Source organism: Lagopus muta, chromosome Z (genome assembly GCF_023343835.1).
Source record: "Lagopus muta isolate bLagMut1 chromosome Z, bLagMut1 primary, whole genome shotgun sequence".
In the NCBI taxonomy this organism is placed as follows: domain Eukaryota; kingdom Metazoa; phylum Chordata; class Aves; order Galliformes; family Phasianidae; genus Lagopus; species Lagopus muta.
The window spans coordinates 52,865,429-52,885,716 of record NC_064472.1 but is presented as its reverse complement, the minus strand read 5'-3'; the positions used below and the strand labels follow the sequence as shown (position 1 = coordinate 52,885,716).

The 20,288-nt window shown below is 36.4% G+C and overlaps 1 protein-coding gene across 7 annotated transcripts in view; it reads right to left on the bottom strand.

Annotated features, from left to right (window-relative positions):
• Positions 1-1,330: 1,330 nt before the first annotated feature.
• Positions 1,331-20,288, bottom strand: part of CAST (calpastatin) — a 61,803-nt gene continuing 42,845 nt past the window's right edge. For 6 of the 7 annotated variants that reach the window (XM_048930789.1, XM_048930790.1, XM_048930793.1 and 3 more), the window contains 19 exons: positions 19,762-19,851; positions 19,505-19,600; positions 18,866-18,967; positions 16,875-16,958; positions 15,853-15,900; positions 13,247-13,351; positions 12,859-12,960; positions 11,168-11,269; positions 10,210-10,284; positions 9,416-9,448; positions 9,196-9,285; positions 8,554-8,652; positions 7,421-7,522; positions 5,709-5,801; positions 4,822-4,875; positions 4,328-4,417; positions 3,740-3,819; positions 3,279-3,345; positions 1,331-2,579 (listed from right to left, as the gene is read on the bottom strand). In XM_048930789.1, coding sequence (XP_048786746.1) covers positions 3,288-3,345; positions 3,740-3,819; positions 4,328-4,417; positions 4,822-4,875; positions 5,709-5,801; positions 7,421-7,522; positions 8,554-8,652; positions 9,196-9,285; positions 9,416-9,448; positions 10,210-10,284; positions 11,168-11,269; positions 12,859-12,960; positions 13,247-13,351; positions 15,853-15,900; positions 16,875-16,958; positions 18,866-18,967; positions 19,505-19,600; positions 19,762-19,851 — 1,503 coding nt within the window. In that variant the 3' untranslated portion in view covers positions 1,331-2,579; positions 3,279-3,287. The remainder of the gene's footprint in view (positions 2,580-3,278; positions 3,346-3,739; positions 3,820-4,327; positions 4,418-4,821; positions 4,876-5,708; positions 5,802-7,420; positions 7,523-8,553; positions 8,653-9,195; positions 9,286-9,415; positions 9,449-10,209; positions 10,285-11,167; positions 11,270-12,858; positions 12,961-13,246; positions 13,352-15,852; positions 15,901-16,874; positions 16,959-18,865; positions 18,968-19,504; positions 19,601-19,761; positions 19,852-20,288) is intronic. The other variant, XM_048930792.1, reaches the window with a different exon arrangement.

Sequence of the window (20,288 nt, the reverse complement as noted above, 5' to 3'; positions counted from 1 at the left end):
AATCTTGTACCTCATCACTCAGTGAGGGAAACAATTCAGAACAGGATGTGCACCATGTGTACCAAAGTTAGAGAATTTTTTCAGCTCAATACTTGAACTTTTATGAAATGAAGTTTTACTTTCTGATGAACAGCTGAGGTTCAGTTCTTAGCTTCTAATGCCAGTGGAACTTCACTAAGCTACTGCAGTACTTTACAGGTGTACTGCTGCTGATGTAGCAGCCAGGTATAGAGCTCCACCAAAATGTAGCTTACTTTGGGCTGGGATGCCTGGATGACTTGCAGCAATTTGTAACAACTGTAAGGAGCTGAGACTCAGTATTTCAGGTATGGTTGAAACGTTGATTACAGTAATAATAATTAAAAAAAAAAATTACACAGTTCTGGTTAAAGTACTTCATTTCCACATGTGGGGTGCTTTTTTTTGTTTTGGGATTTATTTTTTTTTTCTATTGTAAGAAGGAATTAATATTGCTGTTTTCTGCTTTATCTGCTTTATTTTCAGCTCCAAGAACCTTCTTTAGTTTCTTAACTCAGGAAAGTTAAGTAACACTGCTTGCCCTGCCTGTAACACCCACCTGCCCCCCTTCTTTTTTAATTAACTCAAACAAACAAACAAACAAAAAACAAAAACACAAAAACAAAACCACCTCAGGGAAGCATCAGTTTGATTAATTTGCAAGCATATATCCAGATACGTTGCAGTTCTCTCTATGGGAGAAAAGGGAGAATCACCAAGTATGCTGATATTCTTTATTCATAGAGTTGTGTGAGGTGACACACTAATAAACATTTTAGACACCCAGATGTGTGTGTCATGAATAAAGCTTGCTCATCGTGCTAGGAGCACTCTACTGAAATTCTTATGTCAGGAATCAGTCATGAATTGCAACAGCTACAGACGTGCAGAGCAGGGTCCACATACTTTGTTAAAATAAGGGTTTCTTCAGTCTCTTGAGAATGACCATTCATCATTTGTATATATTATGTCCCAGATTCTAACTGGACTTCTTCAGCAAAATAATCACTTCATTTTGTTTCTGGAAACTCTTAATGTGTACTCAACTGAGCTGTTCTGGGCCTGAGGCCCAGTTGGGCCCTACTAAGCTGCTGTACAGCATGAAAAACCAATGGCAAGGAAGAAGGACCTGTAGCTGGCTCACAATCAGATTATGGAGGGCTTCATGAAGCACCTCTGACAAGCATTTTGGTTTTTTTAAACACATTTTCAGTTTTAATAGGCCACTGTATTTTTAAGTTATTTCTTGCTTTTATCTTCCAACAACTATTCCCATAATAGCTGCAGTAAATAAAAAAAATTAGAAACATCATGGTGCATTCTTTAAAACTTTATTAGTGTGACACAGGTTCTCAGTACAGACTGCAGAGTACAGTCAAAATTCTGATTATCCTCCAACTTTCACCTCAAGGCCACCTCTGTCTGCCACACTTCATACTAGAATCAGGTAATGGAATCATTGCAAATACTGACCCCTAGTATGACCTTCTGTAAGCTAACAGCGAAGCAGTACATGTGTAAGGATGTGCAAAAAGGTGTTTTGCAAGTAATGAAGACAGAGGTAAACAAACGGAAGAACTTGGTATGCCTAGGTCCCAAAAGCTCTGCCTGCAGCAGATGTCCTAGAGGGTGCCTGCTCTTGCCTGTTATCTTGAAGACTTGGTGAAAAGGACATTGTTCCTTGCTGCATCAAATTCTGTTCTACTGCATTCTCTCTTGGAGCGTGAGGAACAGAAACAGCAAAAAAGGAAAAACAAACAAACAATCAAAATAGCCCAGCTGTCAACTTTAATTTCTCTTTGATCTCTGCTAAGGTTTATGCGCCTTTTTTTCCTCTTGTGTGATTATAATGGTGGTGGTGGTGGTACACAGTGATTTTTATTTTTTCAGTCCAGAAGACTCCCAAAATCATGAAAAAGCACAGATGCAATTGCAATCTAAAAAAAAGTCCATATTATCCGGAGTGGTTTTGCTATGGTTAGCTGCAGCTAAGGCATCATCAAAAACTACCTGTTTTGTTATTCCTGATGAAACAGTTATCACCAGTTTCTCATTCCTTACGCCTCCACAGCTTATCTGTTTTCTCACCAAGAAAAAGTCAGGAAAGACTGTGCAGCCAGGCTGAGATGCACTGGTGATAACTAAAGCTCATTGTATTCCAGAATACTTATTACACTCACTGCAATGTTAAAACTGCTAGCACATGCAAATTCTTCTGAGATTTACAGGCACTATGTGGAGATTATGTGCAAAAGTTTGCATTTTCTTTTTGGCATTGCTATTAATTTCTGAAATATACTTCTTACAAATATAAAGCATCCTTTTCCTCTGAGAACTCAAGAAAATTACACAAAAAATTAAAGCACATCAGTACAATAATATGAAAGGCTAGAAAAAAAAAAAACTAATCTACTACTGGAAAAAAAGGAAAATATGAAAAAAGTCCAGGAAATACCACAGTACAAAAAACACCTAGAATAGCTACATGCTTTTTGCACCAGCTTTTGCAGCAATAATTATCCCCAGTAAAAAGAAGACTCTTCACATCACGTGCCAATATCCTGAGGGGGAAAAAAATAGATAAATTAAAGATAAGAACATTAGCATGGAAAATCAACAGTTATAAAATATCTAGTGACAGAAATAAACCCAGGAAGACAAAATATCACAAGGAAGGAGGTTTTTTTTTCAAAAGCAGTACTGCACTAAGTATATCAGCTTGCTGCAGATACAGAACCATTACACATCTTTGCCTTTCTGAAGTCCATTGCTAAGTCTTCACACAGGACTTAGGTTCGTTCATCAACTGATGAAACCTGTTGAACCTTTTGGTTTAGCTGTGGGGGTTTTTTTGAGTTTGTTTTGTTTTGTTTGCTTTGTTTCATTTTTTTTCTGACTGATGCAGAAATAATGACATAAGTTAACTGTCTTATAAAAACAACCAGACTGCTTGGTCTATGTAAATTCCACAGAAAAGCTCTGACTAAGGAATCAGTATGGTATGCTTTGTAATGCTTAAAACTACAAGGGTTTAAAGAAATTTAGCTACAGGAAATAATTTTATATTAGCTGTAGGGACAAATGGAAAAAATAGTAAGGGCTTTTCTGCATAGGATTCTGAAGTACAGAGTTATTCCACGTGTTCCCTGTCTCTAATCACAGTCTGCTTTTAATTAAAACTGTTATAAAACTTAGCTTTGACAAAACTAGTGTGAATTGTCTTTATGGTAGCTCAGAGAAAAGAGAAGAAAATATCTCACCTAGAAAGGTTAACGTTTAGCTTGTTTTCTGCTTCTCAGATTTGCTGCTGGAGGACTGTCCCCTTGCCTAGGGAGCAAAATAAGTAAGACAGTATGAAACTGAACTAAGCTAAACCCAAACTTATACACTGACAGATAGTCATCAGAAATCACAGTGATTCAGTCACTGTTCAGAACCTTAAAAAACCCACATCTTTCTGGATTTAAAGACCTTCCACTTTTACACTGAAAACTGTAAGACAGTTCTGTTGCTATACAAAAGGAATGTGCAGAAATTTCACCATAAGCAAAAATCCTTTCACTTAAAATGTAAAGAACATTTCCAGAGCAGATGTTAGCACATTGCTGCAAAATTCCCCCCAAAGCAGGAGCACGTAATACAATTCCAAATTGCAGCTGCTCATCTGTCCCAATTACAGTGCATATTAACCCTGACTGTCCATACTGCAATACATTTCTACCTTTTTATGATCCTTGGGTTTTCTTTCATCCTTTGAGGTTGCTTTAGTGGTGACGGTTTCCTTTCCACTTTTCTCCTACACTCCAAAGAAAAAATATAATTACAGTTACAAACACATTACAGGACTGATGGCTCTTACTCAAATTGCTGCCCTTACACATTATTTTAAATACATAGATGCAGGCTGCACACATGGAAGTTGGGATCCCTACTTAATACTGGGGAAACTATGGTACAAGAAAGTACACAGACATAGAAAGGCTGGTGTATTTGGTCAGATCCTGCATTTGCTACAGAGCATAAAGATTTAGCTCAAAAGGTCATCACCAACTAAAATATCTCTTAATCACAGAATTATCAACGTTGAAAAAGACTTTCAAGATCACCAAGTCCAACCATCAATCTGGCTTTCTGAGGACACATCAAACTTCCTTTATAGTATTAAGAATCATTACATTTTGAAAGCACATTCTAAAGAAGATACATCTGATTCTAAACTGAGCTATGGCAAAGAAAACAACTTTCATAGAGTAGTGAAACACTGTTGGTTTGGGTTTTTTTTGTGTGTTATTAGCAGAAAATGTCCTACCTTTGAGTGCTGTGGTGTGGCAGAAGTCTTTGGACTAGTATCAAAGTCACCTGACAGGGCATCGATAGCAGCAGACTCATCTGTAGGCTTCTGCAATGATGTTAATTATGAAGTTAAAATATGCTAACTCCTGAAGCCCAAGTTATTGTTTTAGGCATTAAAGAATGGCTCAATCACCTTACGTATGTCTTCTATATGTGACCTCTACAGAACAGATGCATTTATTTGAGGTTTCCAAACTACACAGTATCTTTGAATACCAGATCCCCACATTACTAGCACATTTGTGTGCTTATAATGAATAGTTATTCTTAAGAAAAGTTTTGCTGTCTGCTGCTCCTATTACCTACTGCATTCAGTAGCACTTACGACATTTTACAATAAGTTAATTCTAAGCCTCCAAAGGACACAGATTAAAAAAAAAAAAAAAAGAGAAAGAAAAAGATCAGAGTACACAGCAAACAATCACAGACCAAAAATGTAAGAAATTTTACCTTCTGTTCCTTGTTTTTCAAAGCATCCTTTGGTATTGGCTTGACAGGTTTACCCTTTGAAGGAACAAAGATTACATCTTCAAGTTGGGCTGTTCAGATTCTTATTATGATTTAACACACTCTCACGTATTACACAGGGAGTTTTCATGTTGTTACGAAAGTTGAACCATTCTGACCTGACTTCTTTATTACTTGTGAAATACATTCAAAATCAGTTCAGAATGTATTTTCACTCTCTATTCTTTTGACTATGTTTGTCACTTCATCCGCCTTTGCAGTCTACAGGAAAAAGTTTCTTGACCTAGAGCAGATCAAATGACTGTCAGCACAGTCACTCATTACAGTGAATGTCAGCTAATAGGGCTTCATACATACCACAAAGGTCACACTTGTAGATATAGTTAGTTCTCAGACTAGAAACTACCTAGAAACAATAAGCATTATTACATACAGTTTGTAAATAGCTCCTGTGTACAGGAGACTATAAACAACATCTTCGTAAAGGGCGATACAGAATTTGTTCTCCTGGTTTTCTGGAACAACTAAGAAATGCGCCAGTATATCTGGAAGCTGTGCTGCTAAATATTCATGATGATTGCTATTGGCTTGTTAAAATTGATTTATTTTTCCAGACTGCCTATAAAACACTATCTAAGTCAGACTGTTGTTCGTTTTTTTTATATTAAATGCAAGAAAGGATGCAGACAGCTTCTCTTAAGTATTAATGTTCAACATGTAAATCTTATATACATTAATACGTCACATACTCTTCCTGGTTCGGTTTCACTGTTCTCCCTGTAATTCCACAGAGGAAACTCTGGCATGTGTGCACAAAATTTCTAGTTACAGTAAAATAATGTAACAAAAACCACACAGTTTCTCCTTACCTCACCAGGTGACTCCAGAAGTTTTTGATAGTCAGGTGGAATAGTATCATCTCTTTCTCCAAGTTTGTCTCTGTGTTCAGATTTAGTTTTTTCCTGAAAACATTTATTTTTTTAAGAATTTCAGTACTTACATTTTTTCCTGTTCCTATTACATTTTAAAACTGGATACTTATTTACTACACAGAAGGTTGTTCTCTCTTGTGCATCATGAAATAGTTCAATAAATACAAAATCAGTCAAATTAGTTTGACAAACATTATAAACATCAGAAAGCTGTGAGTGTTCATTTAAAAAAATTAGGACAGCTGCCTCTTTTGAATTTAAAATTACAGAACTACTGGGAAACATCCACATACATCTATTTCACAACCAAGTGTGCTCAATGTCTGAAAGTTTTAAAACTACAAGCTCTCAATAGGTGCACATATTCACTAAGTTATGTACCTATATATGCAACAGCAGACCAGCATAAAGAAAATAGTTCTGTCTAAATTACATTAGAATATAATAGAGCAGTTCTCTTGGAAGAAATTTTCAAAAATCATCTACTCCAACTGCCTGACTAAGCAAAAGTTAAGAGCTTATAATTCAAGCATTATTCAATTGCCTTCTGAATCCTGACAGGCATGGGGCATCAACCGCCTCCCCAGGAAGCCTGTTTCAGAGCTGGGCCATCCAAACAGTGAAGAAATATTTCCCATTGTCTGTTCTGAACCTCCATCGCTCTGTGCTTCCCAACCTGCCATCGGATCCCTGGAGCAGAGTCTCACACCTCCCTCTGCTTCACTTCCTCAGGAAGATGCAGACAGCAATGAGGTAACCTGGATATGCAGAAGGCTGAGGTACTCAACAAGCTCTCTACCTCAGTGGCCTCTGGCAGTCAGGCTTCTTGTATCTCTCATAACATTTAGGTATGGGCTGCAGAAGCAAAATCACTCCCACTGTAAGCAAAGAGCAAGTTCAAGACTGCCTCAGGAGGCTGACTGTGCACAAGTACATGGGACCCTATGACATGCATTCCAGCTGCCTGAAGGAACTGCCTGATGTGGCTGCCAACCCACCCTCAGTAACGCTGAAAAAATCATGACAGTCAGTCCCCAATGACTGGAAATAGGGAAGCCAAAAATCACTACAATGACCTTAAGTCAGACTAGAAACCTTCCCATTTTGAGTCTATTTTATTCATGGTTATGTATAGTGATTATACTTCAGAACTAATCCTTCAAGTATTTCAGCTTACGGCTTACTACAACTACTACTATTATGCAGAGATGAATGTGTTTTAATTATTAACAGAAAGTTCTTTATACAATTATATGAAAAAGTACCGAATGAGGATGAAACAATCAGAAACAAGCAAGTAGAAAAAAACAGAACTGGTTAAACAAGTATCCCCATTGATTAATTTGTCTGTGGGGTCATAAAAGTCAATGAGGTTTGACAAAAAGGCCATAACATTCAGAGGCCAGAGCAGAAACCTGAAAAATAAGTAGAACAATAACAACAAAAGGGAGCAAAGTCAAATTATTACAAATTCCTGTAATATTTTAACAATTATCTCCAAATAGCTAAAATGTATTAACTCAATATCTCCGACAAAATTCACAAAGAATTCATCTGACTGTAGACTGCCTGCTTAGAAATAATAATAATAAAAAATTAAAGTCCTCACTTTACTGAGATAGCAAAAGTTTCAGAATATCTTTTATTACCTTTACTTTATCCACAACTGGTTTGTTCTCATCAGGATCAGGTTCTCTCTGTCCCAGGGAATCAGACAAGAGATCCAAGGCATCATCCATCTCTTTTCCTCCCTGATAAAATATAAACATATGTGAGAAACCAAATCCGCTGTGAAGATATTGTTTTTTATTAAGCTAGCGTTAAGTACTAATTCATGTAATGTCCAGAGAAGAACATACAGATAGTTTTCAGTTTCTAATTGCAAAGTAGGAAAAAACAGCTGGGGAAAAAACATTTGTATACTGAAGACATACAGAAATCAATTTCAAGTAGAGGTTATAGAATTGATTTTAACGGTTTTGTTTTGTTACAAAATTGAACTAATGAGAATAATACTAAGAAAAGATTGTTGGTTTTCTTTTGTTAGGAGTCATTCATTTTGCAAATATCATCACTGCAGATTAGTTGTTCTACATTCCCCTTTCAAAGTAGGTTGGAAACACTAGAGGGCGCTCTCACTGCACGGATCAAAGTGGAAAATGGCCCCTACATACAACATTACATCTCAGCGTAAGAAAAATCTTGGTATTAGAAGGACATGGAGCTACCTGGGCTTTCACTAACACTGAATTCTTTCACGTTTAGGCTTACAAAATGCAAATGATTAAGCCACTGGTTGATTACTATGCTATTATTATTTGTGATACTGACATTACCTAACCAGAAAAAGACGGGTGTGGTTCCTTTAAAAGATCAAAGCCTAAAAATGAAGCTTTTTGCACGCAGGTAACTATCTTCATCTGCCCACGGAACTGAAATGCCAAATCCTGCTGATACCCTCTGTAATTCTGGAGCAATCAGCATGAGATTGTGTTCCTCGTTTTCTAAGAACAGGCAGGGAGCTCTCAAGAACAAACTGGAATATGACACTATTCAGATAAAACAGACAGAATAGTCTTCAAAGGCAAACACAAAATGTCCAGAACACTCCAAACTCTTTTTTCCAGATTAAAAAAAAACATTTTTATCTCAATAACCATTATTAACAACTAATGATTTAACTTTACAATGGCCTACAGTGGTAAAACTGGCCTTATGACTCTCCGAACTCTACTCATCAATCTCTCATCTGAAAGTAGGATCTAAAGAAAACATTGCTTACCGACGTGGAAGCCAGGGGAGTTGCTGAGTGCACTGAGGAAACTGTAGAAGCAGAGATAACATCTGAAGAATCTGCAGTTTTTTTACCCGCTTTGGTTTTCTGAAACAAGACATAGCCTCATTACTAACAGAGATGACTAAAAGAAAAATATTTATCAAATTCCACACATTTGAAATGCAATGCCCACATCACTCTTAAAGGGCTTCCTTTTCCTTCAAAGCTTGACTTATTTTAGACTGAAATGTCTTCTTGTGTGCAGAGTGTAGGTGTTTTCCATCTTAGCTTGTTCATGTTCAATCTTCCATCTCAGCTACTTAAAATCTGGCTTAGTTAAGTCAAATGCAGGTTTCAGAAAACCTAAGAGTAGGTACGATTTCACCAAGCCCATCTGTATCAAGTAGCACTTTCAGAAATTTCTACTTCAAGCACTATATATGCACACAACTGGTAAGAAAATGTGAAAGCTAACTTGTCCAGCTTTTTTCTTACTATTGAAGTCCTGCTCTCTATTCCACTAATGTCCTGCTACAGAATTAAAATTTAATCACTCATGAATATTTGCATAAAAATTAAGGGAAAAAATAAAACAAAAGGTTACTCAAATTATTTGAAAATACATCTTTAGAAGATAAACATACTCACCTTTTTTACAGTTTGTGTAGGTAATGGTGCAGATTGGGCTGGAGAAAATCCTTTTGTCAAACCTTCTAACAGATCGTTTTCACTCATAGGCTATCATTGAAAAGGACAAAAAATATCAGTAGGTCTATTTATAAAATTCAACACTAGCAAATCTTACAAATGTTTGAGTTAGCCATTAATGAATGAAACAGTCCTCTAAATATGTAAATGTTCACTTTACCTGGGACTTTTCTTCAGGTCTTCCATCTTTATCCTACAAAAGAAAAATTCCCTTACATTAAATCAAGCAGTCCTTAAATGACCATGCAATATGAGAAGTCTGACAGAAATTACTTACTGACAAATAGTACTACCAAAGAAAAGGATCTAACTAGCAATTTCTAGCATTTACTTCTGTTACCCAAGTTGTCATCTAAAAAATCAAGGTCCTGCAACTTAAAGACATGACTACTTAAAAGTTATTCACTGTGTGGATTCTGAGCTTCTCCAATTTTCTGTTTCTGTGGAAAGTAAGCAGCAGAATTAAATAAGATCTCAACTTCCAGCTTGCTATCAATATACTACTGAATAAAGAGTCAAGAAAGACGGTGTCGCACTGGTACCTGTGGCAAGTGATGGGCAGGACTTGGCTACACGTAAGCAACCCATTTATATCAAATGAGTTGTGTGGTGTTGTCTGTAAAAATTTCTACTTGAAAGTTGTTGTTTTGTGGAGTGTTTTAAGAACAGTTTTAAGTAGTCGTGACTTATTAAATTTTACAATATGATGAAAGACTCCACCATACTAATCTCAAACAAAATTACTCATACGCAGGCATTTGCATCTAAACCATTTCAGTTCCTATGGAGGCATCTAATGAAGGATGTCAGATAATCCAGGAATTACAAACCATGACTTCTACGTAGTGTAAAACTGCCTTAAGTAAACATATCAAAATGAAATACAGTTTCAGTTTCATCCATGTGAATTGAGGAATGAAAGGTCAGACTGAAATAGAACATTAAGTTTATTACTTTTGCATTCGTTGATCTGTACTCTGGAGGAATTGCTTGTTCATCTTCTTTGTGTTCTTTCTGTTTGGTTTTCTCCTTTGAAGGCAAAATAAAATTAATAAAACTGTCACATCTCAACAGAAACTCAAATACAAAACTTTTCAGTGTCTTCAGTTTACTGATTCAAATCAATCTTTCTAATTCAACACAAAAGCCAGATGAAAAAACCTCATGCAAATTCAAAGAGCCCTTCAAAAAGGCTTTATCTATCTTTGTGTTTCTTTCTACTAGGAGTAGCTCCACATCCCTCAATGAAGATCAGCAGAGTTAAGTAAATGGGCAAGAATGAATCAGTAAACATAACAGCGGTGTACCTCTGAGCCAAAATTCTGACTTTGTTTGAAATGCACTCAGCAACTACCCTGCATGTAGTCTAAGCAGAGAATGCAGTAGCCGAATCCATAAAGGACTACTCCCACTACAAATTGTACAGGAAGACGATAAGGAAGACATCACAGTAAAACTAACCTTAAAAAATTTTGTTTGACATGCTCCTAGAACACCAGAAGAGTTGCTCTTTTTTTTTACATTCATTAGCACTTAGCCCACAGTGACATTCCTAATTTAAACAACTCATCATAAATGTTCCTTTCGGAAAAGGACTAAACTATATTCCAATTCCAATTGCCAATTCCAATGCACACATTACCTCTGCTTTGTTTCTGCAGTAATACTCAAGCAAAAGCAGTTTTCAGAAGCTGACAAAAGATGAAATACTACCAACAGGCACAACAACGAAGTACTCACTGTATTTAAACCCTACTAGAATTTCCTAAGCAAAACACAACTTGTTTCGCAAGTAAATATTCTTTTTTAAAAGTGTGAGTACTCCTCCAACTTGTTTAGCCTGTGGAAATACAGAAACAATGAAGATATGTATACCAACAGAGCATTTTTTGAGGTCTGAATATTTTTCTACCTTAACTTTGTCCACCGCAGGTTTCTTCTCTTCTAGATCAGGCTCCCCCTTTCCAAGACCACTGGACAAGGCTTCTAGTGCTTCATCGGCTACATGACCAACCTGCCAGAGTATTGATATAGCAAAACATAGTTATGTGTTTGGAATTTCATTGCAGCTGAAGAAAACTCCTCATACGCTACAATTGCCAGACACACATTACTGAATTCGACTGCTGTATAATCTCTTCTTCCCTAAGTATTTATTAAATTCACTAGCATCATCCCTTTAATGGCACAGGGGGTAGAGCAGACCACAAGAACTGTCAGTTCAAATTACTCTGTTAAGAACTTCCCTGTTGACCTTCCCCGTTTAAGTCTGACATGCACCACAATCCCCTCTAGCCAGCAAGACAACTTGATCAGGGGCCAAACCCAAATGACTCCATGCAAATGCATATCACATTCATAGGGCTATGCTTTTACTGGCATCATGGATAAGTGGTTCACATGACTTGTGTGTTATAATGGAAAGATGAAGGCTCCATGGGAAGGGTAAACAGGGAAGATGAGGAGGGGGTGTTTCCTTTGATGTCAAAGACCATCTGGGGTGCACAAACTCTGCCTGGGGGTAAAGAGAAACTGACTGAGAGCTTATGGGTGAACATTAAAGGATGAACAAGGAAATCTTGTCAAATTCAAGCTCAAATAAGAAGTCTGAAGAGAGTGAAAGCAAGGATGGCTAACCTGAGAGAAATACAGAGACATTGTCCAAACATCCAGAGATCAGGTTGGGAAAGCTGAAGTCCTTAAAGCAAATTTGGCAAGGGACATCAAGGACGATGAGAAAGCCTTGCTGTAAGTACATCAGTGATTAAAGGGAGCCTAAGTAAAATGTGAGCCTTCTCTTGACTGGACAAAACAGAAGACTCAGTTACTTGAGATACACTGGAGGCTGAGGCACTCAATGATTTATTTGCCTCATTTTCCCTGGCAAGTGTCCTAACCAGACTGCAGAATCCAAAGGTAGGGACTGGAAGAATGAAGTACTGCTCATTGCAGATGAGCAGGCTTGAGACCATCTAATGAATCTGAAAGTACAGAAGCCCACAGGATCTGACAAGGTACATCTGCAGATCCTGAAGGAACTTGTGGATAAAGTTGCTTAGCCATATTTGAGAAATTATGGTAGTTCAGTGAACTGAACCCCCACTGGGACTGGTGAAATGGATAGTCCCCATTCCTGGAAAGTGAAAAAAGAAAAACCTAGGAAACTGAAAGTCAGTCAGCCTCATCCCCATGCTCAGTAAGATCATGGAGCAGATCTTACTGGAAATTATGCACGGAAAACAAAGTGATTACTGTTAACAACCAACACTGCTTAAATAAAGGCAAATCAGGCCTGTCAAAGTTAATGATCTTCCTTGATGGGGTAAAAGTATTGGCAGATGAGAGAAGAGCAACTGAAGTCATTTATGTGACTTGTGCAAAGCATCTGACATTATCTCTCACAACATTCTTGTCTCTCAATTGATGAGATGGGGATTTGACAAATGGGCCACTCAGTGGATAAGGAATTGGCGGGGTGTAATTGCTTTATACTAGAAGACAGTATTAAATGAAATATTGAAAAGAAATTCTTCACTACGAGAGAAATTCTTCATTACGAATTCCTCACTATGAATGAGGTTGCCTTTAGCTCTAACTACTCACAGAAGACACAGATGTTGGAGCTGAAGACTGCACAGAGCAAGCTGTAGCACGAGGGACTACTTCATCCTTTGTAGTTTTTGCAGATGCAGGAGCTGATGGCTTCTGAAACAGAAAGCATATTCTTACTGAATATGCTCAGAAACCCCAAACATATCTGTTAAGTGTTTTGTTTTGCTTTTTAAAAATACAGTACAAAATGAGGAAGAAAAAGAGTCCAAATTGAAAGCTAGATGCCCTTCAATTAAAGACTAAATGCCAAACAGAGTTGACATACCCCATGTCCCACTGAAAGCCACAAAGAAATAACAAAGAAATGGAAATATTTTTTCTTGAATGAACAGCAGCACTATCCAGTCTTAACAAACCACATTTTCTAAACTAGACTTACTTTGGATGTGCTGCTGGACTTTGATGGTTTGGATTGTACTGCAGGCTGTGCAGGGCTGGCAAAGTCTTTTGAAAATTCATCAACAAGGTCAGATTCACTCAAAGGCTGCAAAAAAAAGGACATGCGTGGTATGGGTGACTCACTGCCTATTTCTTACAGACAAACCTTTGTAGCCAATACCAAAATAACCTCTGACATTTACATCCAAAAAACATCATGAATTTTAAAGCGCAAGGAACTAAAAAAGCAAATCCAACAACAAGAAAAATCAGAATGAGTCAGTTTCCTTGATATTAAAAGCTAATGTAACTGTAGAGAATGTTGCGTGCAAAATTTAGGGAACATTATGTTCAATACAGTTTACTGGGCTACTGAAATGAAAATGCAACTTTCTCACTAGAAAAAAAAAAAAACAGAACACTGATATTTTACTAAACCAATGCCATGCTCTTCCAGTATTTAAAGTACAAATTACACAGAGGTTTTGGAAAGCGGCAGCATCAGGTTATGATTTTTGCATCTTAATTTTTTTTTTCACAGCAAAGTACAGAGTAAAGCTCCTCAGAGGCAGTGTCACTTATGAGTTCTCAGCTCATGCAGTGACTGCTGACATTCCATGTCTTCCCCTATGAATACTCCAGGAGAAAGTGAATAAATTGCAGCTTTCTTTCCCTGCTCTGCAAACTGTTAGAATTTGTTGATACTTCGTAATTTAGTACTCTGTGATCTATTACAAATGCTCCTGTGATCCTTCTGGCTTTTAGGTTTACACCAAAATGTCAGCTGATTTAACATCAGTGATAACCATTAAATGGCTATGTGCAGTTCATTTAATAAAGACTTATTTGATTAAGTTCATAATACATATTATGATATTCCTAAAGGAGACTCCTACCTCTTTCCCCTCTCACACTGTTTCTTCTGTTGGTCAGTTTCCCTAAGTATTTCTAAAATATTTAATCATGAAAAGTTTCACTATTCATAACTAAGGACTTCCTCTCTAAACCACTATTTCAAAAAATCATTTAGGAAAACCAACTTTTTTTCACAAAAGTAATCATACCATATGTTGCTAAGGGCATGCAAAAAGAAGACCCTAACTACTAAAACTCCAGCTGAAATCATGAAAATAACTGACTGCAATTCGCAGGAATTGAGGATGAGATGCTAACTGATTTGAAGATTAGTCAGCTAGTAACAGAATTGTTTTTATTTTGTTGTTTTTGATTTCATAGATCTAAATTACTGACGACACCACTGGCAAGTATGACTTGTTGAAAACTGCCTTCTTCAAATTACAAATTGGGACGTAACGCAGAGGGAAAAAAAGTAAAAAAACAAAGAAAACCTCATGAAACATGCATACACCTGATATGTCAAATATTCAATTATAATTGTGCCTCAGATAGAGAAGGGTATAAAAGCACAGGAATACTTATCCGTCTGCTAAAAACGTCATTCTTTGGCTATAGGATATCCTGTTTTGCTTTGGTATTGGACCTCATTCATACTATAGATCAGCCTCCTTTAATTTGTACTTTTTTCCTGTTTTGGAGCATTTGTCTTCTAGGCACATTTTTCTTTGTGCTCCTTGTGAAACAGGAGAACTTGTCTCCTAACATCAGTTCTGGTTCCCTCAAAGCCTTCTCTTTTTTCTCTTGTGACATGTTTGTCAGTATTCCTCTGTGCAGCTCTCACACATCACCCATCCAGATGGCTGAATATCTGAGATTTGACAGACACAAATTTATAGAAATGTGAAGTCTTTTCATTACTGTCTTTGTCTTCCTCCATATTTCAAGCTTGAATACTAAATTAATTCACATTTCTGTTACAAAAGCACTGTTTCATTTTCATTTAGATTGGTACTGACCTTTACACTCATTTCAGAAGAACGAAGGTTAACTGTACTTTTCCAATTCCAGCCCAAATATTTGGGCTCTTTATGACTCTTTAAGTCATAATATTTCAGTTCCTTTCTTTTCAGTTACTTTTCTTTTTCTACTTTTTTTTTTCGCTTTCCTTTTGTACTTTTTCAAGTAACCATTAAACTTTTTATTTAATCCACTCAATCTATCTTGCACTTTCCAAGCCATAACAAAGATGCTTCTTAAGAAGTCCAAGTTGATCTCTTTATTTAGGAAAATGTCTGTAGCACCTTTTTGCCTCCTTCCAGTTATATTACCTTATATTTGATGACTGTCAAGAAAACACTGACTTTCCTACTTTTCCTCTATCTGTACTTCAATTGCTCCAACAGACTTTTACAGGATACCTTATACTATTTCTTTACAAAAGCTTTTCTTTGTGTTAACAGTTACTTCTGTAACTGCTCAATACCTAAGTAACCTCTAGATCTTTTTCTTACTTTGATCTCCTCATTCACAGCCAGTAAATTTCAGTAAAAATGGCTTCTACTTGACTCTTCAGATCAGTGCTTTTCATGCAAGGAATTAAAGACACAAACAAATCAACAGACTTACATAATGGCATAGAGAGAAGTGATGACAGAAGGGGGAAAAAACAGGGTATCTATTCACTCTGAGCGTGAATTGTCAGTTTGACATTATTGTCAGTTTTATTGATATTATTGTCAGTTTTCTAACCTTAGGTTTTTCTTCAGGCTTTGGGAGTATTGGTTTTCCATCTTTATCCTGAAAGTAAAAAAAGCAAGTATTTTCCAATATTGCAAGAAATAATTCCATATTCCACAGTCACCTCAAAATAATAATATGAGATAACCAGACTAAATCAGCGACATAGTCAGAGGCATTCCCCTAAAAAGAGGTAGCTCTTATATCACCAGATTAGCAGATTAAAAAATACATATATATTGGGCTGTCAACACAATAAAAATAGGCCACAAAACTGAAAATAACTGTTCATTCCTATTAATATCAATATTCAGTACGAATTAATTCTACGGCAAAACAGCAGAAGTTAATCCAATAGAAAGGTAATTTCTGAGTGCAAAAGACAAACTTTTTCACTTGTGCTAAGAAGCCATTATATTCCACATTCCTGGCTAGACAGCCTTGAAATCTCTAATTAAGGGGTTAAAGTGCTCCACTCAAAACTGAGAGTAAACATACAGCTCCACAAGCAACAGTTCTCATACCAATTTGTTAATGGCAATTATTCTAACAAATATTAAAAAAAAAACAAAAACAGTTCTGTAGTGAAATTGAACTACACGGAAAACAAATCTCAGTTCCACTGCTGGTTTTCTTAACTGTGAGCAAATCTCCATCACTTTAATTTCCAATCTGAAGAAGTAGTTTCCATACTGTTTTACATTAGTAGTTCAAGGCTACACTGAAAATGGGTAACCAAGAGCAGTTTTCCAACACTGAGGCTGCATATCAGAAACAAATCACACCACTCTTCAGAAAGGAACACATGAGCTGGGAAGATCCTATCTTTCCTGAGGATGTCTGAAAAAATGTAGTCACGCTCACAAAGGAAAGGAAGAAAAGTGAAGACACAAGAATTATCTAGAAGGTAAAGCCACAGGTTGAATACATTACTACAGCTTGTTTTCTGCACGTTCTGTCCCTACCTGTGACCAAAAAAAGTGTTATAGACAACTGTCCTATGTACATAGCAACGGAGATTTTTAAAAACTGACCAGCTCTGGAGTTAGCCTGTATTCTGGAGGTACTGTATCATCCCGTTCTCCAGCCTTTTTTTCTTTTTTCTCCTTAGCTTTTGCCTGAAAAAAAAAAGTACAAAAAATACTTACTGAGAGAAACAAAAGCATAGCATACACTCAACATCACTATCAAGATAGTTCAGTCAAAGAAATACTAGCATCAGATAAAAATATTCGGTACATCAATATACTCAAGTTCATAGAATCATAGATTTGTGTGAGTTGTAAGACACATTAAGTCTGACCGTGTCTCTAGTAACAATACATCCACTACCTCCCTGGGCAACCTGTACCAGCACTGCACCATGATTACCATAAAGAAAACTTTCTTCTTATATTAAAAGTCTTAATCTTTTAGTTTAAACCATTTTCCCCTTGTCCTATCACAACAGACCCTGCTGAAGAGTTTGTCCCCTTTTTTCCTATAGACCCCTTTCAGATACCGAAAGGCCATAGATACTGTGAATTCCTCAATTTATTCTTATCCAGTTTATGTGAAAAAAATAAGAATCAATACCATAAAAAGGACTATATTCTGTTTTTGTTTTCTAAACACATAAATCTCCAGCTACTGCTCAGAACTGTAACTTCATAGCCAGTATTTTTAGACCTTTTGGGAAATATAAAGTCCTTAAGTTCCCTTGGATTGCATCACACTGACAATACAAAACGCAATTTGTCATCAGCTACTCAAACACAGCTTTTCACTCTTTGGACCTGTCATGGTTCTATGTTTTTGTTTTTGTTTTTGTTTTTTGTTTTTGGGTTTCAGTATTCCACATCAAAACATCATGTAGTGTACGGGGCATTAAAGTGTCACTGCCCCAATTCCAGGTACCTATCCCTGTACATTACAGCAGTCACAGGATCTGGCCCTTCCGGGTGGGGGGGGCGCTCTCTTGCTGCTTTGCAGTGGGTGCTGGAGGTGCTTTCCTAGCCGTTCCAAGCTTTTCAGGTTTGACTCAGTCCTGGGAACTCTCTCTCTCTCTTATCTTGTCTGATTTATTAATCTCAATTTCAATTAAATTGCATATATTGTGTTATCTTGTATTCCAATATTACAGTAAAATAACTTTTCCTCCATAGATTGTTGCCGCTGCTTTTTTCCCTCCCTTCCTTCCTTCCTTCCCATTTTTTGTGGGACTGGGGTGGGGGGGGAGGGCAGAGGCCTGTCGCCCCTGTCACGGACATAGATTGATCTGGTCAACTCCGTGACAGGACCTTCTTCATGAAGCAATGCATCCACCAAAATACATGTAGGCCCAGACTCAGTCTGCAATACAACATGGTCTTGTTTATCAAAATTATAGTCTTGAGATACCTTGTCAGCAATAATTATCTTTCTGCTATTTCCCTGTCATTTACCTGCTTTGAGTTATAAGTGAAGACGGGAGGAGGAAAGTACTATTAGTGGCTTTATAAACAGAGTTGCAAAACTGAATAAAAGGTCAAAGTACAACACACAAAATACTGCAGAAATCTTACTGTTGAAGGAAAAAAAGAGACTGAGTAGACACAGCTAAAGGCAAGACTCAGATTATAAAGACAATGGAATTGGGTGGATGAAGGAAAACATCTCACAAAACATCAAAAGGATTTATTAAATAGTAATCAAACAAGCAATATATGCAAAGCAAAGGTCTAATATTGACTGTACCCTATTCACTGGGAACAAAACAGAGGAACTATAGCTAACACAAAGAAAGGTATATGTATTCATATCTATATAGCTAAAAAAGAAAATTCTTTAGTTTTCCAGAATGTCATATGATATTCTACCTCATTCCACTTGGGATTCTGTAAGTTCTAAATTTTCCAAACCAAACTGGACTCAGACATTCCTTAGGCTTTGACATGAAAGTTGCTTTGCTACAAACTATTTAACACATTTGTACAATAACTAACAAAAAGGATCCAAGGTTCCACGGGAGACATATTTTTTACTTTTTAATGGTGCAAGATCATACCTCTGACACCTCTACAAAGGTGCTAACATCTTCCGGTTTGGGTTCAGGTTCAGGTCCACCAATAGTATCCATAAGAGCTTCCATTGCATCCTCTCTGATTTCCTGTATGAAAATATTACGAAAATATGCAGATTTTTTTTTTAAATTTCTTTAAATGGACAAAAACACAAACATTTTGCTGTATTTTGCTGGCAAACATTCAACACCACACTGGTCATTTTGACTTTACTACATTTGATTTTTGTAACACCACACTGAAGCGTACGGCAAATTTTGGAGAAAAAAAAATGTAAGGTAACAAACATTCTCTCTAAATAAAAAAAAAATGAATACTTTGTAAAATGTTAGAAAACCAAATCACATCCTGATGTTAAATGCAGTTTAAAACAGCTAAGAAAATTTACTTTACTCCTCCAGTCAAAATAAGAGTCATTCTACAGAGGACAGGAACAATCTGATCCATCAAGACCAGATCTTTCAAACGCTGGATAGTCTGCACTATCAGAATTCCTAACATTTCCCTACTCTCTTGGCTAAACAGGATTTTCAACTAAAATGAGGATGACAAGTATCTTTATAAGACAAGGCACACAGAAATTTTAATCAGATGTTAACTAGCCAAAAGATAGACCTTTATACCTCTTTTGATTTTGTTTTCTTCTCTTTAGGAGGAACTGAAGTCTTCACTGAACTTGCTGCTTGTGCTTGTATGATTTCTCCTTCCTTAGTTTGTTTCTTCAGTATGAGAGGAAAATGAGAGGGATTTTATTACAGGCAAATTTACAAAAATATTTTTCAAAAATAAAAACTGTCAACATTATTTTAGAGTAAAGCATTATGATAACAGAAGTATTTCACTACAATAGAAGATTGCATGGCAAAAAAAAAATCAATACCTCTGTTGACTTCTTTTCTTCAGCAGCAGCAATACTACAGGTAAAGTCAGACGACAGGGCATCTGCAAGCTCATCATCTGTCATTGGTTTCTGAATAAATTTTGCAAAGTAGGTTTTGATTAGTGAAGTTCAAATATCAATGCTGTCAAACAGTTAAAAATCTGAATATGTTTACTCAAATGATACTTCTCATTTTTTCATTCATTTTTTTCAGACAAGCACTGATTTTTATATATTGAACTTACAAGTAGATAAATTAAATCAGTTTACAGAATTATCTTGTAAGTATAAGCATTTGTAAGTGTAAGTAATCATTGCTAAAAAGATTACAGAGACTATTGTATGCACAGTCAATATATCTTTTCTATGTTATTATTATGACAATTATTTTGTCCCCTTATTATTATTATAACCAATACCTTTGAAAGCATTTATTTGACTTGATTCTGTTTCTGTCAATTCTTACCTCTTTATTAAAAAGCAGATAAGCAAACAAACAAAAAATCCCTGTGCCCAGTTCTTAGTTT